The 15,970-nt window shown below is 49.4% G+C and overlaps 1 protein-coding gene across 1 annotated transcript in view; it reads left to right on the top strand.

Moving 5' to 3' along the window:
- Window positions 1–7,778: 7,778 nt before the first annotated feature.
- Window positions 7,779–15,970, top strand: part of CACNG1 (calcium voltage-gated channel auxiliary subunit gamma 1) — a 13,542-nt gene continuing 5,350 nt past the window's right edge. Inside the window, exon 1 of the mRNA XM_017855831.1 lies at window positions 7,779–8,168. Within this exon, the coding sequence (XP_017711320.1) occupies window positions 7,940–8,168 (229 nt within the window). The 5' untranslated portion in view covers window positions 7,779–7,939. The remainder of the gene's footprint in view (window positions 8,169–15,970) is intronic.

The raw sequence follows: 15,970 nt of genomic DNA, 5'->3' as shown, positions 1-15,970 counted from the left end.
AAAAAAAAAAAAAAAAAAAAAAAAAAAAAAAAAAAACTCCTACTCTTTCCACCTTCTTGTGGTCTGGAGCTGCCATTTCAGTGACCCTGGCCTTGCACACGAGGATGATACCCCAGAGCATGGTGGAGTAACAAGACAGGAAGCACCCGTGTTCCATTAATGACTGGAAGGAGACAATCACCCTGCCAGCCAGACTGTGCTTGAAAGAGAAGCATGCCATGCTTCTGCCTAGTTAAGCTGCCTTTGGGGGTCTCATTGTGATAGCAGCGTGGCCTGTATCTAATGAATACAGTGCCTGAGCCCGAACCCATCTCCTGAACACCCAGTCTTTTCTCCTCCAGCTCATCTCATCTGTCAGTAGCATCACTGTCCACCCAGGCCTCCGAGTCTGAAATCCCAACTCCTTCCTTCCATGTTTAGTCTCTCACCAAATCCCTTTGGGTCTCCCACGTGTGGATCTTCCCAGTAGACCCCTTCCTGCTTTGGTTCCCGCTGCCATCTCTGTCTTCATTCATGCTTTTGTTATTCCATCTCAACCCCTTCTATTGCCTGCATTGCTGCTGGTCCAGCGTATCAGTCCATTTTCACACTTCTATAAAGATACTACCCGAGACTGGGTAATTTATAAAGGAAAGAGGTTTAATGGACTCACAGTTCCACATGGCTGGAGAGGCCTCAGGAAACTTACAGTCATGGCAGAAGGCGAAGGAGAAGCATGTACTCTCTTCACAAGGCAGCAGGAAAGAGAGAGAGAGGAGGAGGAAGTGCCAGACACTTAGCAAACAACCAGATCTCATGAGAACTTCCTCACTATCACGAGAACAGCATGAAGGAAAACCATGATCCAATCACCTCCCACCATGTGGGGATTACATGTGGGGATTACAATTTGGATTGACATGCAGGGATTACAATTTGGATTACAATTCAAGATGAGATTTGGGTGGGGACTCAGTCAAACTATATCATCCAGGCAGATGTAGACGCATCAACGCTCTGTTTAAAACCCTTCTGCACTCTGGTCACGGTGGCTCACGCTGTAATCCCAGCACTTTGGGAGGCCGAGGTGGGTGGATTGCTCAAGGCCAAGAGTTCGAGACCAGCTAACATGGCAAAACCCCATCTCTACCAAAAAATACAAAAATTAGCCAGGCATGGTGGCAGGCATCCATAGTCCTGGCTGAGATGGGAGAATTGCTTGAACCCAGGAGGTGGAGGTTGCAGTGAGTCAAGATCGCCCCACTCCAGTCTGGGTGACAGAGTGAAACTCTGTCTCAAAACAAAACAAAAAACAAACAAACAAACAAAAAACCTCCTGCAGCTCCAGCTACTCTTAGAACAAAGGTACGCTATTTTCTGATATGGTTTGTCAGGCTCTGCAAGGTCTGATCCCTACTCATCTCTCCAGCCACATCTCTGTGTTCCCCCCTTGCCTCCCTTGCACCTACCCAGACCTAATCACTTATGCAGTTTAGAGTCTGGACTCCTCCTCCCCATAACCTCCACACCTGCTCTTCCCCTGCCAGCTGGTCCTTCCTTCCTCTGTCCTCACCCCACTCAGCTTCCATTTCACCCATGAGGTCTCCTGACTACCCCCTCCAGTGTCACTCAACTATGGTAGTGGGCCAGGGGTCCCCAAGGCTGCCCTCGAGTGGTCTTAATGATTCACTAGGAGGCCTCATAGAACTCAGAAAAGCTGTTATATTCATGGGTACTGTTTACTGCAGTGAGAGAATCCAGATTAAAATCAGCACAAGAAAGGGGTGCAGAGGGCAGAGTTCAAGAGAGACAAGGTGTGGGCTTTCAGTCGTCTCTCCCAAGGGAGTTGAACAGACTTCATTCTCCCAGCAGTGCTATGTGACAACATGCACAAAGTATCGCCAACCAGGGAAGCTCATCTGAGGTGAGACTTGGTGTTCAGGTTTTTTATTGAGGGTCGGTGCCTATGTGACTGACCTCAGCTACTCAATATTCATTCTCCCATCCCAGAGGTCAAACTATCTGAGGTGGTCCAACTCCCTTACCATCAATCACATTGTTAGCCTAAACTATCTGGTGTGGTCCAAGACTCTAGCTAGGCAAAAACACTCTTATCAGGTAGAGTATTCCAAGGGCATAGAAGTTATCTCCCAGGAGCCAGTAAAGGGCCAGTTCTCTCTTTGGAATGTATAGGGTTTGGACAACCCAGGCCTGCTGAGTTAGCCCTTTACTGAACACCAGTGTTCCCAGCATGCCCTCTGCTATCCATCAGAGCAGACTCATGTTAGTTGATGCCTGACTCTCCCACCAGACTGTGGGCTCCTAGAGGGCAGACTCGACGTCTTATTCACATTCTAATAGCCCTACAGTGATCAGTGAGTGTTTGATGAATGAATGAATGAATGACAACAACAGTCACAAAATAATATTTCCCTAGCTCCATCACTATCCATTCTGCAGGAACCACTGTCATCATCGGATTTCTCCAGAAGCACTCCCAGAGTGACAGTAGTGAGGCGGACAGTCAATGGGGATTTGCATGTTCTCATCAAACTTCTATTTGCTCGGCTAGAAAATCATCATCATTATCTTTTGACTCTGACCTGTTCAACAAGATGTTTCCTGCTGCTGCCCAAGCCATGGGCACCAACACTGCAGGTGCCCAGCCCTCTCAGAGTCCCACAAAGCTTCTTGTGAAGTAACATACCTCACAGTCTACACGTGCACACATATATTACTGCATTTAATTCTCGCTATAACCCCACAAGGTAGTTATGATCCTCCCTTCTTTGTGAGCAAGAAACAGGCTCGGAAAGGTGACCCATCTCTCACAAGGCACACACGGTCAACAGCAAAGCTGGGGTTCCTTCTATGACTGCCACTTCCAGAAAGGACATGCGCTTTCCCTAACAGCTGCGTGCTTCACACAGCAGCCACCCCAGGACACTGGCATGATGCTTGCTTGCCACATCCTAGGCGCCATCTGTACAATTACTTGCTTCATCTTTTTCTTTAAATTACCATTTTTAATTTGACCTTGACCTAAAGAAATAATATTAATGATATAATCCAGATCCTCATGAAAAGAAATATGAAAATCTTTAGGCCAGGTGCGGTGGCTTACACCTATAATTGCAGCATTTTGGGAGGCTGAGGCGGGTGGATCACTTGAGATCAGGAGTTCCAGACCAGCCTGGCCAATATGGTGAAACCCTGTCTCTACCAAAAATACAAAAATTAGCTGGGTGTGGTGGCACATGCCTATAATCCCAGCTACTTGAGAAACTGAGATAAGAGAATTGCTTGAACCCGGGAGGTGGAGATTGCAGTGAGCTGCCATCACACCACCGCACTCCAGCCTGAGTGAGAGAGGAAGACTCCATCTCAAAAAAAGAAACATAAAGTATTTAAATCAGCAGGGTGCGGTGGCTCACGCCTGTTATCCCAGTACTTTGGGAAGCTGAGGTGGGCAGATCATGAGGACAGATCAAGACCATCTGATTAACACAGTGAAATCCCATCTCTACTAAAAAATACAAAAAAAATTAGCCTGGCGTGGTGGCAGGTGCCTGTAGTCCCAGCTACTCGGGAGGCTGAGGCGGGAGAATGGTGTGAACCCGGGAGGCGGAGCTTGCAGTGAGCTAAGACTGTGTCACTGCACTCCAGCCTGGGCGACAGAGCAAGACTCCGTCTCAAAAAAAAAAAAAAAGAAAAAGTCTTTAAATCACAGGCTACCTTCTCTCCTCCCACAGGGATGTACAGGGTGCACTTTGAGAACCTGGCTGGGGGCTCAAGCCTTCCGAGGGGCCCATGTCTTGCCTGGAGCTCCTCCTCTCCACACCTCTCAGTGCAGGCTGAGTTCTGTTCCAGGAGACCCCACAGCCCCTCCCAGGACAGTCTCAGCTGCCCTAACAATCTGTGGACTCCTCAAGGGCAGGGAGTGCGTCTTCTCCTGCTTGGCAGGGCAGAAGTCCCAGCGTGGGCCTTATTGTGCCCCAACTTAACTTATTGTGCCCAAGCCCTGACTGGCCTGTATGTTCTGGAGGCCTCAGGAGGGTCCTGAATCAACAGGGAGGGAAAAGGCCACTGTGATCAGGGCAGTCAGAAAAAGCTGCCAGAATTGGAAGCTGGGAGAGTGGGGTTGCAAAACCAAAGGGAATTGGGCTGGTGTGGATAGGATAAAAACATCTCAGGGGTGCAAGTAAGCATCAACACCTGGAGAACAGAACAGGAAAGGAGCCCCCCAAATTTCCCACAACACTGTGAGTGCCAGGCATCCAGGGCGATTGATTTCTTACCATTACATCCTGTGCTGAATCAAATACTCAATACTCTATTAAATGCATGACGGCCTCTCTCTGGTCTCCTCTTATGAGAACACTGCTACGGTTGGGCTCTGTGTCCCCACCCAAATCTCATCTTGAATTGTAATAATTCCGTGTCACAGGAAGGACACAGTGGGAGGTAACTGAATCATGGGGGTGTCTTTCCTCTGCTGTTCCCATGATAGTGAATAAATCTCACAAGATCTGATGGTTTTATAAAGGGCAGTTCCCTGCACGTGCTCTCTTGCCTGGTGCCGTGTAAGATGTGCCTTTGCTCCTTCTTCACCTTCTGCCATGATTGTGAGGCCTCCCCAGCCATGTGGAACTGTGAGTCTATTTAACCTCTTTCCTTTGTAAATTACCGGGCGTGTCTTTATTAGCAGTGTGAGAACAGACTAATACAGACACTGCTCCCATCACAAGGGCCCCACCTCCATGAGCTCATTTCATTATCTCCCAAAGACCCCATCTCCACACACCATCACACTGGGGGTTACGCTTCAACATGTGAACTTGGGGAAAACATGATGCAGCCCATAGTGCCTACCATGCATAGCTAAGCTGGTCCAATGCACTCCCTCCTGTTCTCCTACCCGTTCCGCAGCCAGGCCCATTGCTTTCATTTTACAAAGGGCAGCTTAGAAAGGCTAATGACTTGCTGGAAGCTGCACAGCTGGAGCCAAGCAGTGCAGGGATTTGCTCAGGGCTGGCCGGCTCCATCACCCTCTAGTTTGGTCCCCCTCTCGCATGCTGCCTCCCTGAGATGCTCTCCTCCCTCCTGCCCCGGAAAGGGTGAGATCTGGGGGGAGGACATGGATGTTGCCCTGCCCAACTCTCAGCAAATGCCTGTGGATACTGAAGTTCTTTCCTGGCTCTGCCAGGCTCTTGGGGAACCAGGCAGGCAGCGCGGCAGTGCCTCTGTGAGCAGAAAAGGTGTATTTGAGGGAGCTTTTAGTAAACAGGGGAGAGAAAGTGGACCTGCCTGCAGTCGCTGCAGCTGCCGGCCTCGTGGTGCGACTTACACAAAGATGACTTCAAAAGGCAGAGGCCATCAATCTTTAATGCTTTCACTGCACTGGGGCGGAGGACTCTGGACCCCTGCATGGGTCACAAACCTGCCCCCCCACTGAGGGAAAGAGCAGCAGAAGTTCCTGGTTGCTGTCCCCGCCGAGACCTGGCATCTTTGAAGGGCCTGCAATATCATCACGGCTGGTGCTGGGTGCACCCTGTGGGCTGGGCCCTTTCAGGGTGCTTTCCAAGGCCGTCAGAGGCTCTTGGCACCGAAGAGCTTAGGGCACCCACACCCACCACACCAGGAAATTCAAAAGACACTTTTATTCTTCCAGTGACACTGTATTTACTTGTAATGCTAAAATTAAATAGCTTCTTTCTAGATATTCTGTCTTAAAACACTGGAACCCTCTTCTGGCTCCCCAGCTACTGCTTTGCTTTGTGCCTGGCACTCAGTAGGTCTGCTCAAGCTGTCCAGCACCCCCTGAGATCCCCAGGTGCCAGGATCCTGAAGCTGGGCCCCCACAAGCAACAAGAGAGGGTTCAGAGGCTGCGGCCATGTCCCAGGTTCTGGGAGTTCCCCATGGAGACTGTCCACCCACCTGGTGACAGGCAGTTTCTCCGCGAGCTGAAGCAGGGGCGGTGGCATATGTCAACAATCAGTCAGTGATCAGTCAGTTGTGATGGATTAGCACCCACTGGGAACACAGAGGTGGGGGGACAGAGAGGAAGGGAAGCAGAGATGAGAACAGTGGGGAGAGAAGCTCTCGGGAGATTGTAATATGGATGAGAGACTGACTTTAAAAATATGAAAGTTTGGATGGAACTGCAATAAGCACAAGCCTGTGGCTGGAGACACGAGGGTTCAGCTCAGCCCCGGGGCTGTTCACCAGGTGGTCCTGGTTCGTCATGTCTCCTTTCTGGGCTGCAAATTCCTAATCTGTCACAATAGATCTTCAAGCTTCTTCCCAGTTCCAAACATTAGTTAAGACTTTGGGCTCTGGGTCCTGAAACCTGGTTTCCTCATTTTCCCGCTGTGTGACCTTAGACAAGTGACTTCATGTCTCCGAGCGTCCATGTCCTTGTCTGTGAAATGGCAGTAACAGTTGTGTTACTGTGAAATGGCAAAAACAGCAACAGTCCCCTTGTGGATTTGGTGTGAAGAGTAACTGCGATGATGGATGAAGGCTTAGCAGAGCCTGGTAGATAGTAAGCACTCACTGAAGATGAGCCACTGCTCCTGTTATCATCATCATGAACTTTCTGTGATTCCAAGGCTGGAGGCCGAAACATTTCTGTCCACATGGGCAGAGTCTCTGTAAATCGTGTCAATCTGAGGCAAGAATTTTGAAGTTCAAGGCCCCACCTAGCTCAGGAGGCTATTCCTGATCGTGCATCAGTCTGTCGGCTACACCCAAAAAGGGCCACCCTGTGAGCTGAGAAGGGAGAGTGGCACAACCCAGGAGAGACATAGAGGCCGCAGCCTCGGGGACAAGCCTGGGGGCCAGGCGGGTGCACAGGACCCTTGGAGGGTGGTCGATCCCAGGCTTTCTGTGTTCTCTGCCGTATCCGCACACCCAGGAGCTCCTAATGATCCCCTGTAAATCAACCTATTCATTCTTTTTTACTCACACATTTATTTTGCAAATTAAAACATAACTGGAAAATCGTTATCACCTGCTGTTAGTAGAAGGCAAAACCAAACACAGTGCCCTGAAAACAGAACAGCCGAGTCCAGCAGGATTCCTCATCCTCTTCAGGCCGTTCTCACTTTGTTTCAGAGGACACTTTGCGGGCAATAATGACACTGACCTCGAACGGAGCTTTGCTCTGGGCCCAGTTTTGGGGATGGAAAGAGAATTGAAAAGGACGTAATGTTCTCGTGGAGGGATCAGAGTTGGGTAAGGCCAGGCCTGGGAGCCACCTAAAATCTTCCTATGGTTTGGGGGATGCTGTGGGGTTTGTGGCTAAAACGCTTGCCTGAGAGGTGGACTCCACAGGCCCCGGACGGGGTCTCTGGGATGTTCCTAGACAGAATCCTAGGCCCCCCAGATCCCAGGATGAGAAGCTACTCACTGCCCCGCCGGTAGGAGGCTTACCTTGTGGGAGCCCGGGACGGCCGTGCAGCCTGCAGCTCCTGGTCTCCTCCCCTGGCCTGGGGTGCCCTTTCCCATCAGCCCAGAGCAGACAGATCCCCACCCCTGGGGCCCTACTGCCCACCCCTCGCCCCCTCCCAACTCAGGCACCCTGAGCTGCTACTCCATAGAGCCCTCAATCCACCATCCAGAGCCTTCTCTCCTTGCCCCACCCCCCACCGGGGTATTTCTGGCTCCCAGAGGGGCAGACAGCCCTGAAACCTGAGCAGGAGCCGTCCCCGGTGCCACGCCTGGAGAGGGGCATTAATAGCAGCCTCCCTCAGGCCCCTGACGCGTCTGGGCAGCTGCTCAGCACGTCCCGCGTCCCTCAGCCCCAAGGCCAGCCCACTCTGGCTCAGCCAGGCACACTAAACTTAGTGGTCACTCCCAACTTGACAATCACTGCCACCCCCCCAGCTCGGCTGTCACCTGCCCGAGGAGACGCAGCCGCCGGACCCTGCCCAGGGCACCCACGCCTCGGCGACCACCATGTCCCAGACCAAAACACTGAAGGTCCGCGTGACCCTCTTCTGCATCCTGGCAGGCATCGTGCTGGCCATGACGGCCGTGGTAACCGACCACTGGGCTGTGCTGAGCCCCCACATGGAGCACCACAACACCACCTGCGAGGCGGCCCACTTCGGCCTCTGGCGGATTTGCACCAAGCGCATCCCCATGGACGACAGCAAGACCTGCGGGCCCATCACCCTGCCCGGGGGTAACGTACCCACCCTCCGTCCCAATCCCCACCTCCCGCCCTTCACCGTCGTCCCCCTGACAAATTTGCCCATGCCAAGGAAGGCAGGTTTCTCAGGCTAGAAATAGGGCGCCGCCCAGACCTTTCTGCCCAGGGAAGAAGATCTGAATTGCATGTGCTGTGCTGGTGGCTGGGGCTGGGTTGTAAGACGAGGGCGTTTGTCCCAGCTATTTCTATCTGGCTGGACCTTGAGGCTTTTCCCCCAGAGCAGAGAGCTGGGCAGGCTCAAGACAGGAACTGCAGCTCTACCAGCCCAGGGACTTCTGGGCTCCACCTGGTCACTCTCTCCCTGCAAAGACATGCTGGGTGGCTCTGTGTCCTCAGGCGGGGGGAAACCATGGAGCTGGCAGGTTTGTTCCTGGCCTCAAGGCAGGGGAGGAGAGAGGACAGGCAATGGAATATGCAGGGTCCTGTGCAAAATGAAAATGCAGGGTTCCTTGCTCCAAATTACCAAGGATTTCAAGGCAGTGATAGCAGCACATGAATCCAAGCATGGACCCTGTGGGTCCTGGGCCTGGAGCAGCTGCACAGGTTGAATGTCTGTGAAGCAGGACGTGGCTGTGGGTGAGCCACCTGCCCCTACCTTTTTTTTTTTTTTTTTTTTTTTTTTGAGACAGTTTTTCTCTGTCGCCCAGGCATAGGATTGTGCAGTGGTACAATCTTGGCTCACTGCAACTTCCGCCTACTGGACTCAAGTGATTCTCCTGCCTTGGCTTCCCCAGTAGCTGGGATTATAGGCATGTACCACCACACCCATCTAATTTTTGTACTTTCAGTACAGACGGGGTTTTGCCATGTTGACCAGGCTGGTCTTGAACCCCTGACCTCAGGTGATCCACCTGCCTTGGCCTCCCAAAGTGCTGGGATTACAGGCGTGAGCCACCATGCCTGGCCTCCGCCCGCCCTTTTGTCAGGACGTCAGTCCATTATGCATCCTCCCTTAGCTCAGACCCTGTCAGAGTTACAAAGCATTTCCTCACCCTGTAATTTAAGCATATTCCTCGATTTCCTACCATGTGACCGAACCACACGTCGAAGGTAAGCTCCTTTTAAGGAGTACCTGGTAGTTGCGTGACTAGCCTCTATTCTGCAAATGCCGAGGCTTCTGGATTCTTAGCAAATACAGCACTTTAGAGGAAAGAGTGCTACATGGAGACCAGGCAGCCAGGGATCTACTCATCATTGCCCATTACCCTCAAATGACCATCCAGGGAGGACAAAGATCATCTCAGCCTCTGCTTCTTCCTCTATAAAATATGGGACTGACTCTCAGCAATGTAAGATCCCTTCCCAGGTTTACAGATGCCCATCCATGGTGGCAGTGGAGCAGGGTTATGTCAGTGTGATGTCCCACCTGGTTTTCATGATTATTCCCTCTTTTATCAGACTTTGGTGTTCCTTGAAACCTGTGCTTCAAGGACACTAGGGCTGAGTCCCCAAAGATCTTGCAGCCTGCGTGTGAACCGAAGAGCCAAGACCCCATCCTCCCATATCTCTGCTCCCTCTTCCTTCCCTGCTGCTTGCTCCAGAGATCCCCTCCCTCATTCACGCCCACTGGACACCCAGAAGACTCCTAAGTGCCCAGCTGTTGTAGAAACACCAAGTCCCAGGGCTGAGGGTGACAGGTGTGGCCATGTGCTTGCAGGGTATCGCATAGCCCGGATGCCCATGCCCCTTGGCGACTGCCGAGCACACCCATAAACAGGCACACCCTCCAGCCAACTCCCCTGGGCAGGGCAGGGCAGGGCAGGGCAGGGCAAGGCAGCTTCTTCAGGGACCACACATGGGGACGTGCTGTTACAGTCCTGTTCACCCATCCTTGGAACCATCTGCCTTTTAAAGTCAGAGCAGAGAACTGGGCAGTGAGCAGAGTCCACACAAGGAAGAGACAGGCTGCTGAGAGGTGACTGGACCAATTACAGGGGACCAACAGGCATTGCTTGGCCTTGAGCCTGACCAGGATCTACCTCTTCGCCTTCTTAGCCTAAGCAGCTATGAACCATACTTCCCACACTTGTGACACTGAGCACTACCTTTCCCCCAGTCATCTTCCAAAGTATGTTCCTGCCTTTTTCCCTCTCTTTTCTCTGCAAATGGACATCTTTCTCCTTCCCCATATGCCCTTCTTGTGCCCCCTGGGACCACTCTTGTCTGGAGGGAGGAAGCGAGTTCATATGTGGGCTCTCATTTATTATTAACAACAACAACAATAATAATGGCACATGCATGTAACCCTGTGTGTCGAATATTATTGTAAATGCTTTACATGTATTAACTTTGAATGACATCAGGAAAAAAAATGATAGAGAAAGAACCTCCAAAAATCTTCTTCTCCATAAAAGCAATGAGAAGGCTGGTAGAAATGGTCAGAATCAACATTTTCAGAACTCTGGAAATTAACCAAAGTCCAGCAAGAAAAATGGGTGAATCTCAGGAGGACCAGTGAGTTCTGTGGTGTTTTAACTTGACTTAGTCCTGATTCCCTTTCCCAGCTCTGTGGTAACCTCGCAAACCAGCGTTCATAACCACAGTGAAAATCAGCATCCCAGTAGCCTCTGGAGGGGAGAGAATGGGGTTGGATCAAAGGCCCATTCCCAGAGCGTTGTCATGATTTGACCTGTCTGGTGATTCCCTGAAAAGCCCCACTTGAGAAGCTGTTTCCGTTTGACCTGACTCTGAGCTTATCCGGTGCAAACAGTCTTTCTCCCTGGGGACATTTGTGGAAAATAATTAGAGATGATTGCTTAACATCATGGCTGTCTGAGGCAGTAGATAACAGTTGGGAAAACAACAGGCTAACCAAAAAACTGGAGACTGAGCTGTCCATAGGTTGCTTTGAAAAGCTCCAACAAATTCCTGGGAATCTAGGAGGTCACACGCATGCACAAGGCTATGTGCACACTCAGGAAAGACCTAAGAAGGCCCTAAGCACTCTCTGCCTTATCTTAAGGCTCTGTTCAAGCAGAAAGTAAAAGCTAAGGCAGAGATGTGGGTGGCTTACCTGAGTGTGAGTCATATGCACAGAGCCCCTCAGTAAAGCCTGGGGGAGTCATTGTTGCCAAGCATTTTAGGAAATTTCTAATTGGTCACTAAGCTAATTGAACAGGGATTTCAGTGGTCACACATGACAAAAAACACAGACTTTACCATCTTAGTTCAAAAAGTCACTAAACAAACCACAGGAACAAATCCTCAAGAAGGGGGAACAACTGATTTCCAGAGTTGCCGCATTATATTGTTTAAAAAATACTGGCTGGGTGTGGTGGCTCACTCCTGTATTCCCAGCACTTTTGGAGGCCAAGTAAGAGGATTGCTTGAAGCCAGAGGTTTGAGATCAAACTGGGCAATATAGCGAGACCCTGTCCCTACAAACAAACAAACCCCACAAAATAGCCAAGAGTGGTGGCATGTGCCTATAATTCTAACTACTCCTGAGGCTTAGGTGAGGGAATTGTTTGATCCCAGGAGTTAGAGATTACAGTGAACTATGATCACGCCACTGCACTCCAGCCTGGGACAGTGAGACTGTCTCTAAATAAATAAATACATACATAAACACAAGACATGCAAATAACTAAAATGATATGTGGCATATATGGGGCAGGGAGAACTCGATAGATCCCCAAGGAAGCCAGATATTAGACTTACTAGACAAAAACTTTAAATTGGCTATGGTAAGTATATCCAAAGAACTTTTTTTTAAAATCAAAAGCATTAAAGATGAAAATGATGTCTCATGAAATAGAAACTATCAATAAAGAGACAGAAATTATTTTTAAGGACAAAATGGAAATTCTAGAGTTGAAAAGTACGATAACTAAAATGAGAAATTCACTAGAGGGGCTCAATAGCATATCTGAGCAGGTAAAAGAATCAGTGACCTTTAAGATAAGCCATTTGAGATTAGTTAATCTGAGGAACAGATAGAAAAAAGAAAGAAAGAAAAATGACAAGAGCCTCGGAGACTTATGGGACACCATCAAGTGTATGTAAAGGAAGTCCCAGAAGGAGAGGGAAAGAGAGAAAGGAACAAAAAAGGTACGTGAAAAATAATGTCCACAAGCTTCCCAAATTGGATGAAAAACATTAAAAATCTACAAATTTGTAAAGCTCAATGAACTCCAGGTAGAATAAACTCTAAGGGATCCACACCTAGACACACGATAATCAAACTGTTGAAAGAGGCAGAGGATCTTAAAAACAGAAAGAAGCAATTCATCACATACGAGGAATCCTTAATAAGATGAACGGCCAATTTTTCCCCAAATCTATGGCGTCCAGAAGGTGGTGGGATGACATACATATATTAGCTCACCTAATCCTCACAAAAACCTCCATGAAGGCCATGCTATTATCATCATTCCAATCTTATGGATAAAGAAAATGAACCACTGAGAGGTTGAGATCGTTGACAAGGTAACACAGGTGATGAGCAGAGCAACCAGGACTCATACTCAGATGATTACCCCTAACATTCACCTTTTTAGTCAATACATTAACTACTTTACAACAACTCAGTGAGTGGATTCTTATTCTACAGGTGGATCCTATTCTACAGGTGGCTCCTATTCTACAGGTGGTTCTTATTCTACAGGTGGTTCTCATTCTACAGGTAGGAACATGGAGGCTGAGCATAGCCTTCCCCAGGCTAACTAGCTAACAAATAGAGGTTCTCCACCCAAGTCTTGAATCCAGAGCCTCCTTTCTCTCCAGTTCCTTCCCACACCCTCTACTGTGCATGTAAACACAGCTCCTAAAAGCTCTGACCCAAGTGAACACAAAGAGTCCAGCTTTTGACATGGCATAGTTTGAAGGCAGCCAGACCAGAAGCTGGTGCAGTGGAGGAGACTTCTCAAGGTCCCATTTAGTCTTAGAATGTTGGAGGCTCAGTGGGCAAGAGCTGTCTAATTTTTCTACTGTCCCCCAAAGAGTCTTAGAAGGACTTCCATGTACAACATCTAAGACCAATTTTAATGCCTCCAGAATGAGAGCAGGGGCCTCTCCCATAGGAGAGACTATGTGTTCTGAAAGTCCAAATGAACCCACAGAGAGGCCATCCCCTGCCCTTGGGCTGGGTGAAGTGTTGCTTCTTTCAGGCTCTGCCTCTTTAGGGCAAGGAGGCAGGCTGCCCCACGGCCCACTTTGCCTAGTGCCCCATTTTCCCTACTGGTGCAGGAATTGGGACTGGATGAAAGAGCATGATACTACTGACCCCAGGAATTTCATGGGCTCCCCTCACCACACACAGGAGTCCATGCCACAGGCCTAGGCCAAAGCCAGGCTTCTCCCACGGAAGAGTAGTGCTCTGAAGCTCTAGGGTCAGGTCTTGGAGATTTCTCCTGCCCATTTTATAAAATTCTTCAGTCAGGGGTGTGGGAGGAGACACAGCCCAGAAAACCACTGTCAGGAGCTGATAGAACTTCTTTTACCAAAAGGCTAAAAACAACACTGACACCAATGCAAGTTACAGGCTTTCTTGTATCCCTAAAGTACCAGTTTCTTTGGTTTTGGACAAATCCACAAAGTATCTTTGAATATATGAAAGTCTCCATGGACTGTCACTTGGTCCACTGATACATTCTCTGTGATAACCCAAGGCATCCCCTAATCCTACCAGCTGTTCCAATTATCAAAGAAAGATCCCTATTAACTCCAGTTCAGCTTGGAGCTAAATGTGGCTTCTGCTCTAATTCTTCGAAACTGGCACACTAGACATGGTTCTGCACAGTGACTAATGCCCTTAACCAGAACACTTGTTTAGCCAGACTGTTCCATCCCCCAGTCAAGTCTGAGGGCTGAGTTCACCACAGTTTTAATAAATACCCCATTTAATATTTTTAAACCACTGAGTCTTACAGAAATAAGGAGATTAAAATCAGCATAAGCCATTTGCAGAGACAAAGGAGAATGGCACAACCTCAGAGTTCCTAACACCCCAGATCATCATCCTGGCATTGGAATCTTTGCTGACTTAGTCGGAAGCAAAGCTGCAATCCCTGAGCTTTGTGTAAGTATGATGGAAGCCAGGGCAGTGGGACAGAGAGGGACATCCCAGAGGCAGAGGCAGGAAGGCTCAGAGTCTGCCCAGGACCGTCACAGTCCCTCTCCTCTTGCCCCATGACTAAGACGGGTCCCCCTCGGATGTCCTTCCTCTTTACGTTGCCCCGGATGCTCGGTTTCCCAAATGATATCCACCTGGACCCAGAGACAGGGGAGAGGGAAGGGGCTCATAGTAGGGTCTGTCCATCTGAACAGGACCCTCACCCTCTTGAGTGACATGGGCAGATACCTGGCCTGACTTGTCCCGAATGAGGCCTGGGTCTGATGTGCCCCCACCCCTACAGGGGCCATCAGGGACCATGAAAGGGTTTATGATCTCCAGTGGGCAGCCACATAGCCCAGGAGTGGATGTTTCTCCCAGGTTCAGGGCAGGAGACGCTGGCCTTTTCCATGTGCTAAGCCCAAGAGAGGGGACAGTTTGGCCCATCCGTCCTCAGGCCCCTAGTTCAGCCACGTAAGAGTGAAGCTGAGGCTTTCTGATACCCCGAGAAGGAATCCTACCCACTGGAGGCCCCCCTCCCTCCATTTGAGGACACTTAATGGAGAAGAGGGAGGGGGAACATTGTACCTGGACCAACCCCCCAAAAGCTCACAACCTGGCTCCTGCAGACACGTAGGCTACCCCTGTGTCTGAGTTAAGATCATTTCTATCCAAGCAGCCAGCAGCCACCCAGAGCCTGGCGTTTATCTGGTGGGGATTTGGCGAGCCAAATGCTACCTGTGCGAGAGTCACCTCAGCAACCTACCAGGTGCAAACAGCCGTGCTCCAGCAAAGCACTTCCTGGCCCTCATCTCAGGGTCCTCCGCTGGGAAGGATTTTAACTGACAGCTTTTGAGCAGTCAGAGAGGCAGCTGACGGTGAAATACACTTGAATTCAGTCAATTCTGACAACTGAAATTGGTTCTTAAAGAATACAACGGAAACAGAAATGTTTCTTTGTGCAGAGGGAGACACATGGAGACTTATGACATAACATGGGCCATTTCGAAGCAGTGATTCAAGAGATCTATAGCTAATAATCTAACAAATAGAAGAGGTCTGCATTGTGCTTTAAAATAGCACCGGACGCCGAGAGAGAATAGCAGAGAATCAATTCTGACATCACCACCAGCAGTCAGACACCCCAGGTAATGTGGTTCAAAAGGAAAGTGATTTAAATATAGAAGCGCACAGAGAAGGCTGTTTATGCCAGGAACAGGCACTGCTGCTAAACCACATCCCATCTCCAGGGTCATTTCCTTCCTCAGCCTCAGGAGAGGCAGCAGCCCCGAATTTTGGGGGAAGGAGGGGAATGGTACGAGACCACAGGCTTAAGGAGCAAGAAGATGATTTAGGTCCGATTAAAGAAGGCCTTCATCCCCCCAAAAAAGCCTTGGTATCACTGCAGGTACATTTCCAGAAAGAACTAGCCATCAACCGCCTTGTGAGCATCTAAATGAAGCCTGGAAGTGAACAAATGAATTGACAAACTAGACACCATCTAAACTAGAGGAAGAGATGTCTTTCTATTTGAGGGTCATTGACCCACAGGAAAATAAATCAATGAAGGGCCTCCACAAATAAAAAGCAAATTAATTTAGTTTTTGAAGGAAACATAATATAAAATAACCCATTCATCCACTTCCTAAATCAAGAGCAAAGATGATAAACTGTATTTAGGAACAAATAAGACTGTGCTTTTTTTTTTTTTTTTTTTTTTTTT

The sequence above is a fragment of the Rhinopithecus bieti genome, unplaced genomic scaffold (genome assembly GCF_001698545.2).
Source record: "Rhinopithecus bieti isolate Rb0 unplaced genomic scaffold, ASM169854v2 scaffold_39870, whole genome shotgun sequence".
Lineage (NCBI taxonomy): Eukaryota > Metazoa > Chordata > Mammalia > Primates > Cercopithecidae > Rhinopithecus > Rhinopithecus bieti.
This window is presented reverse-complemented; position numbering and strand designations above follow the sequence as displayed.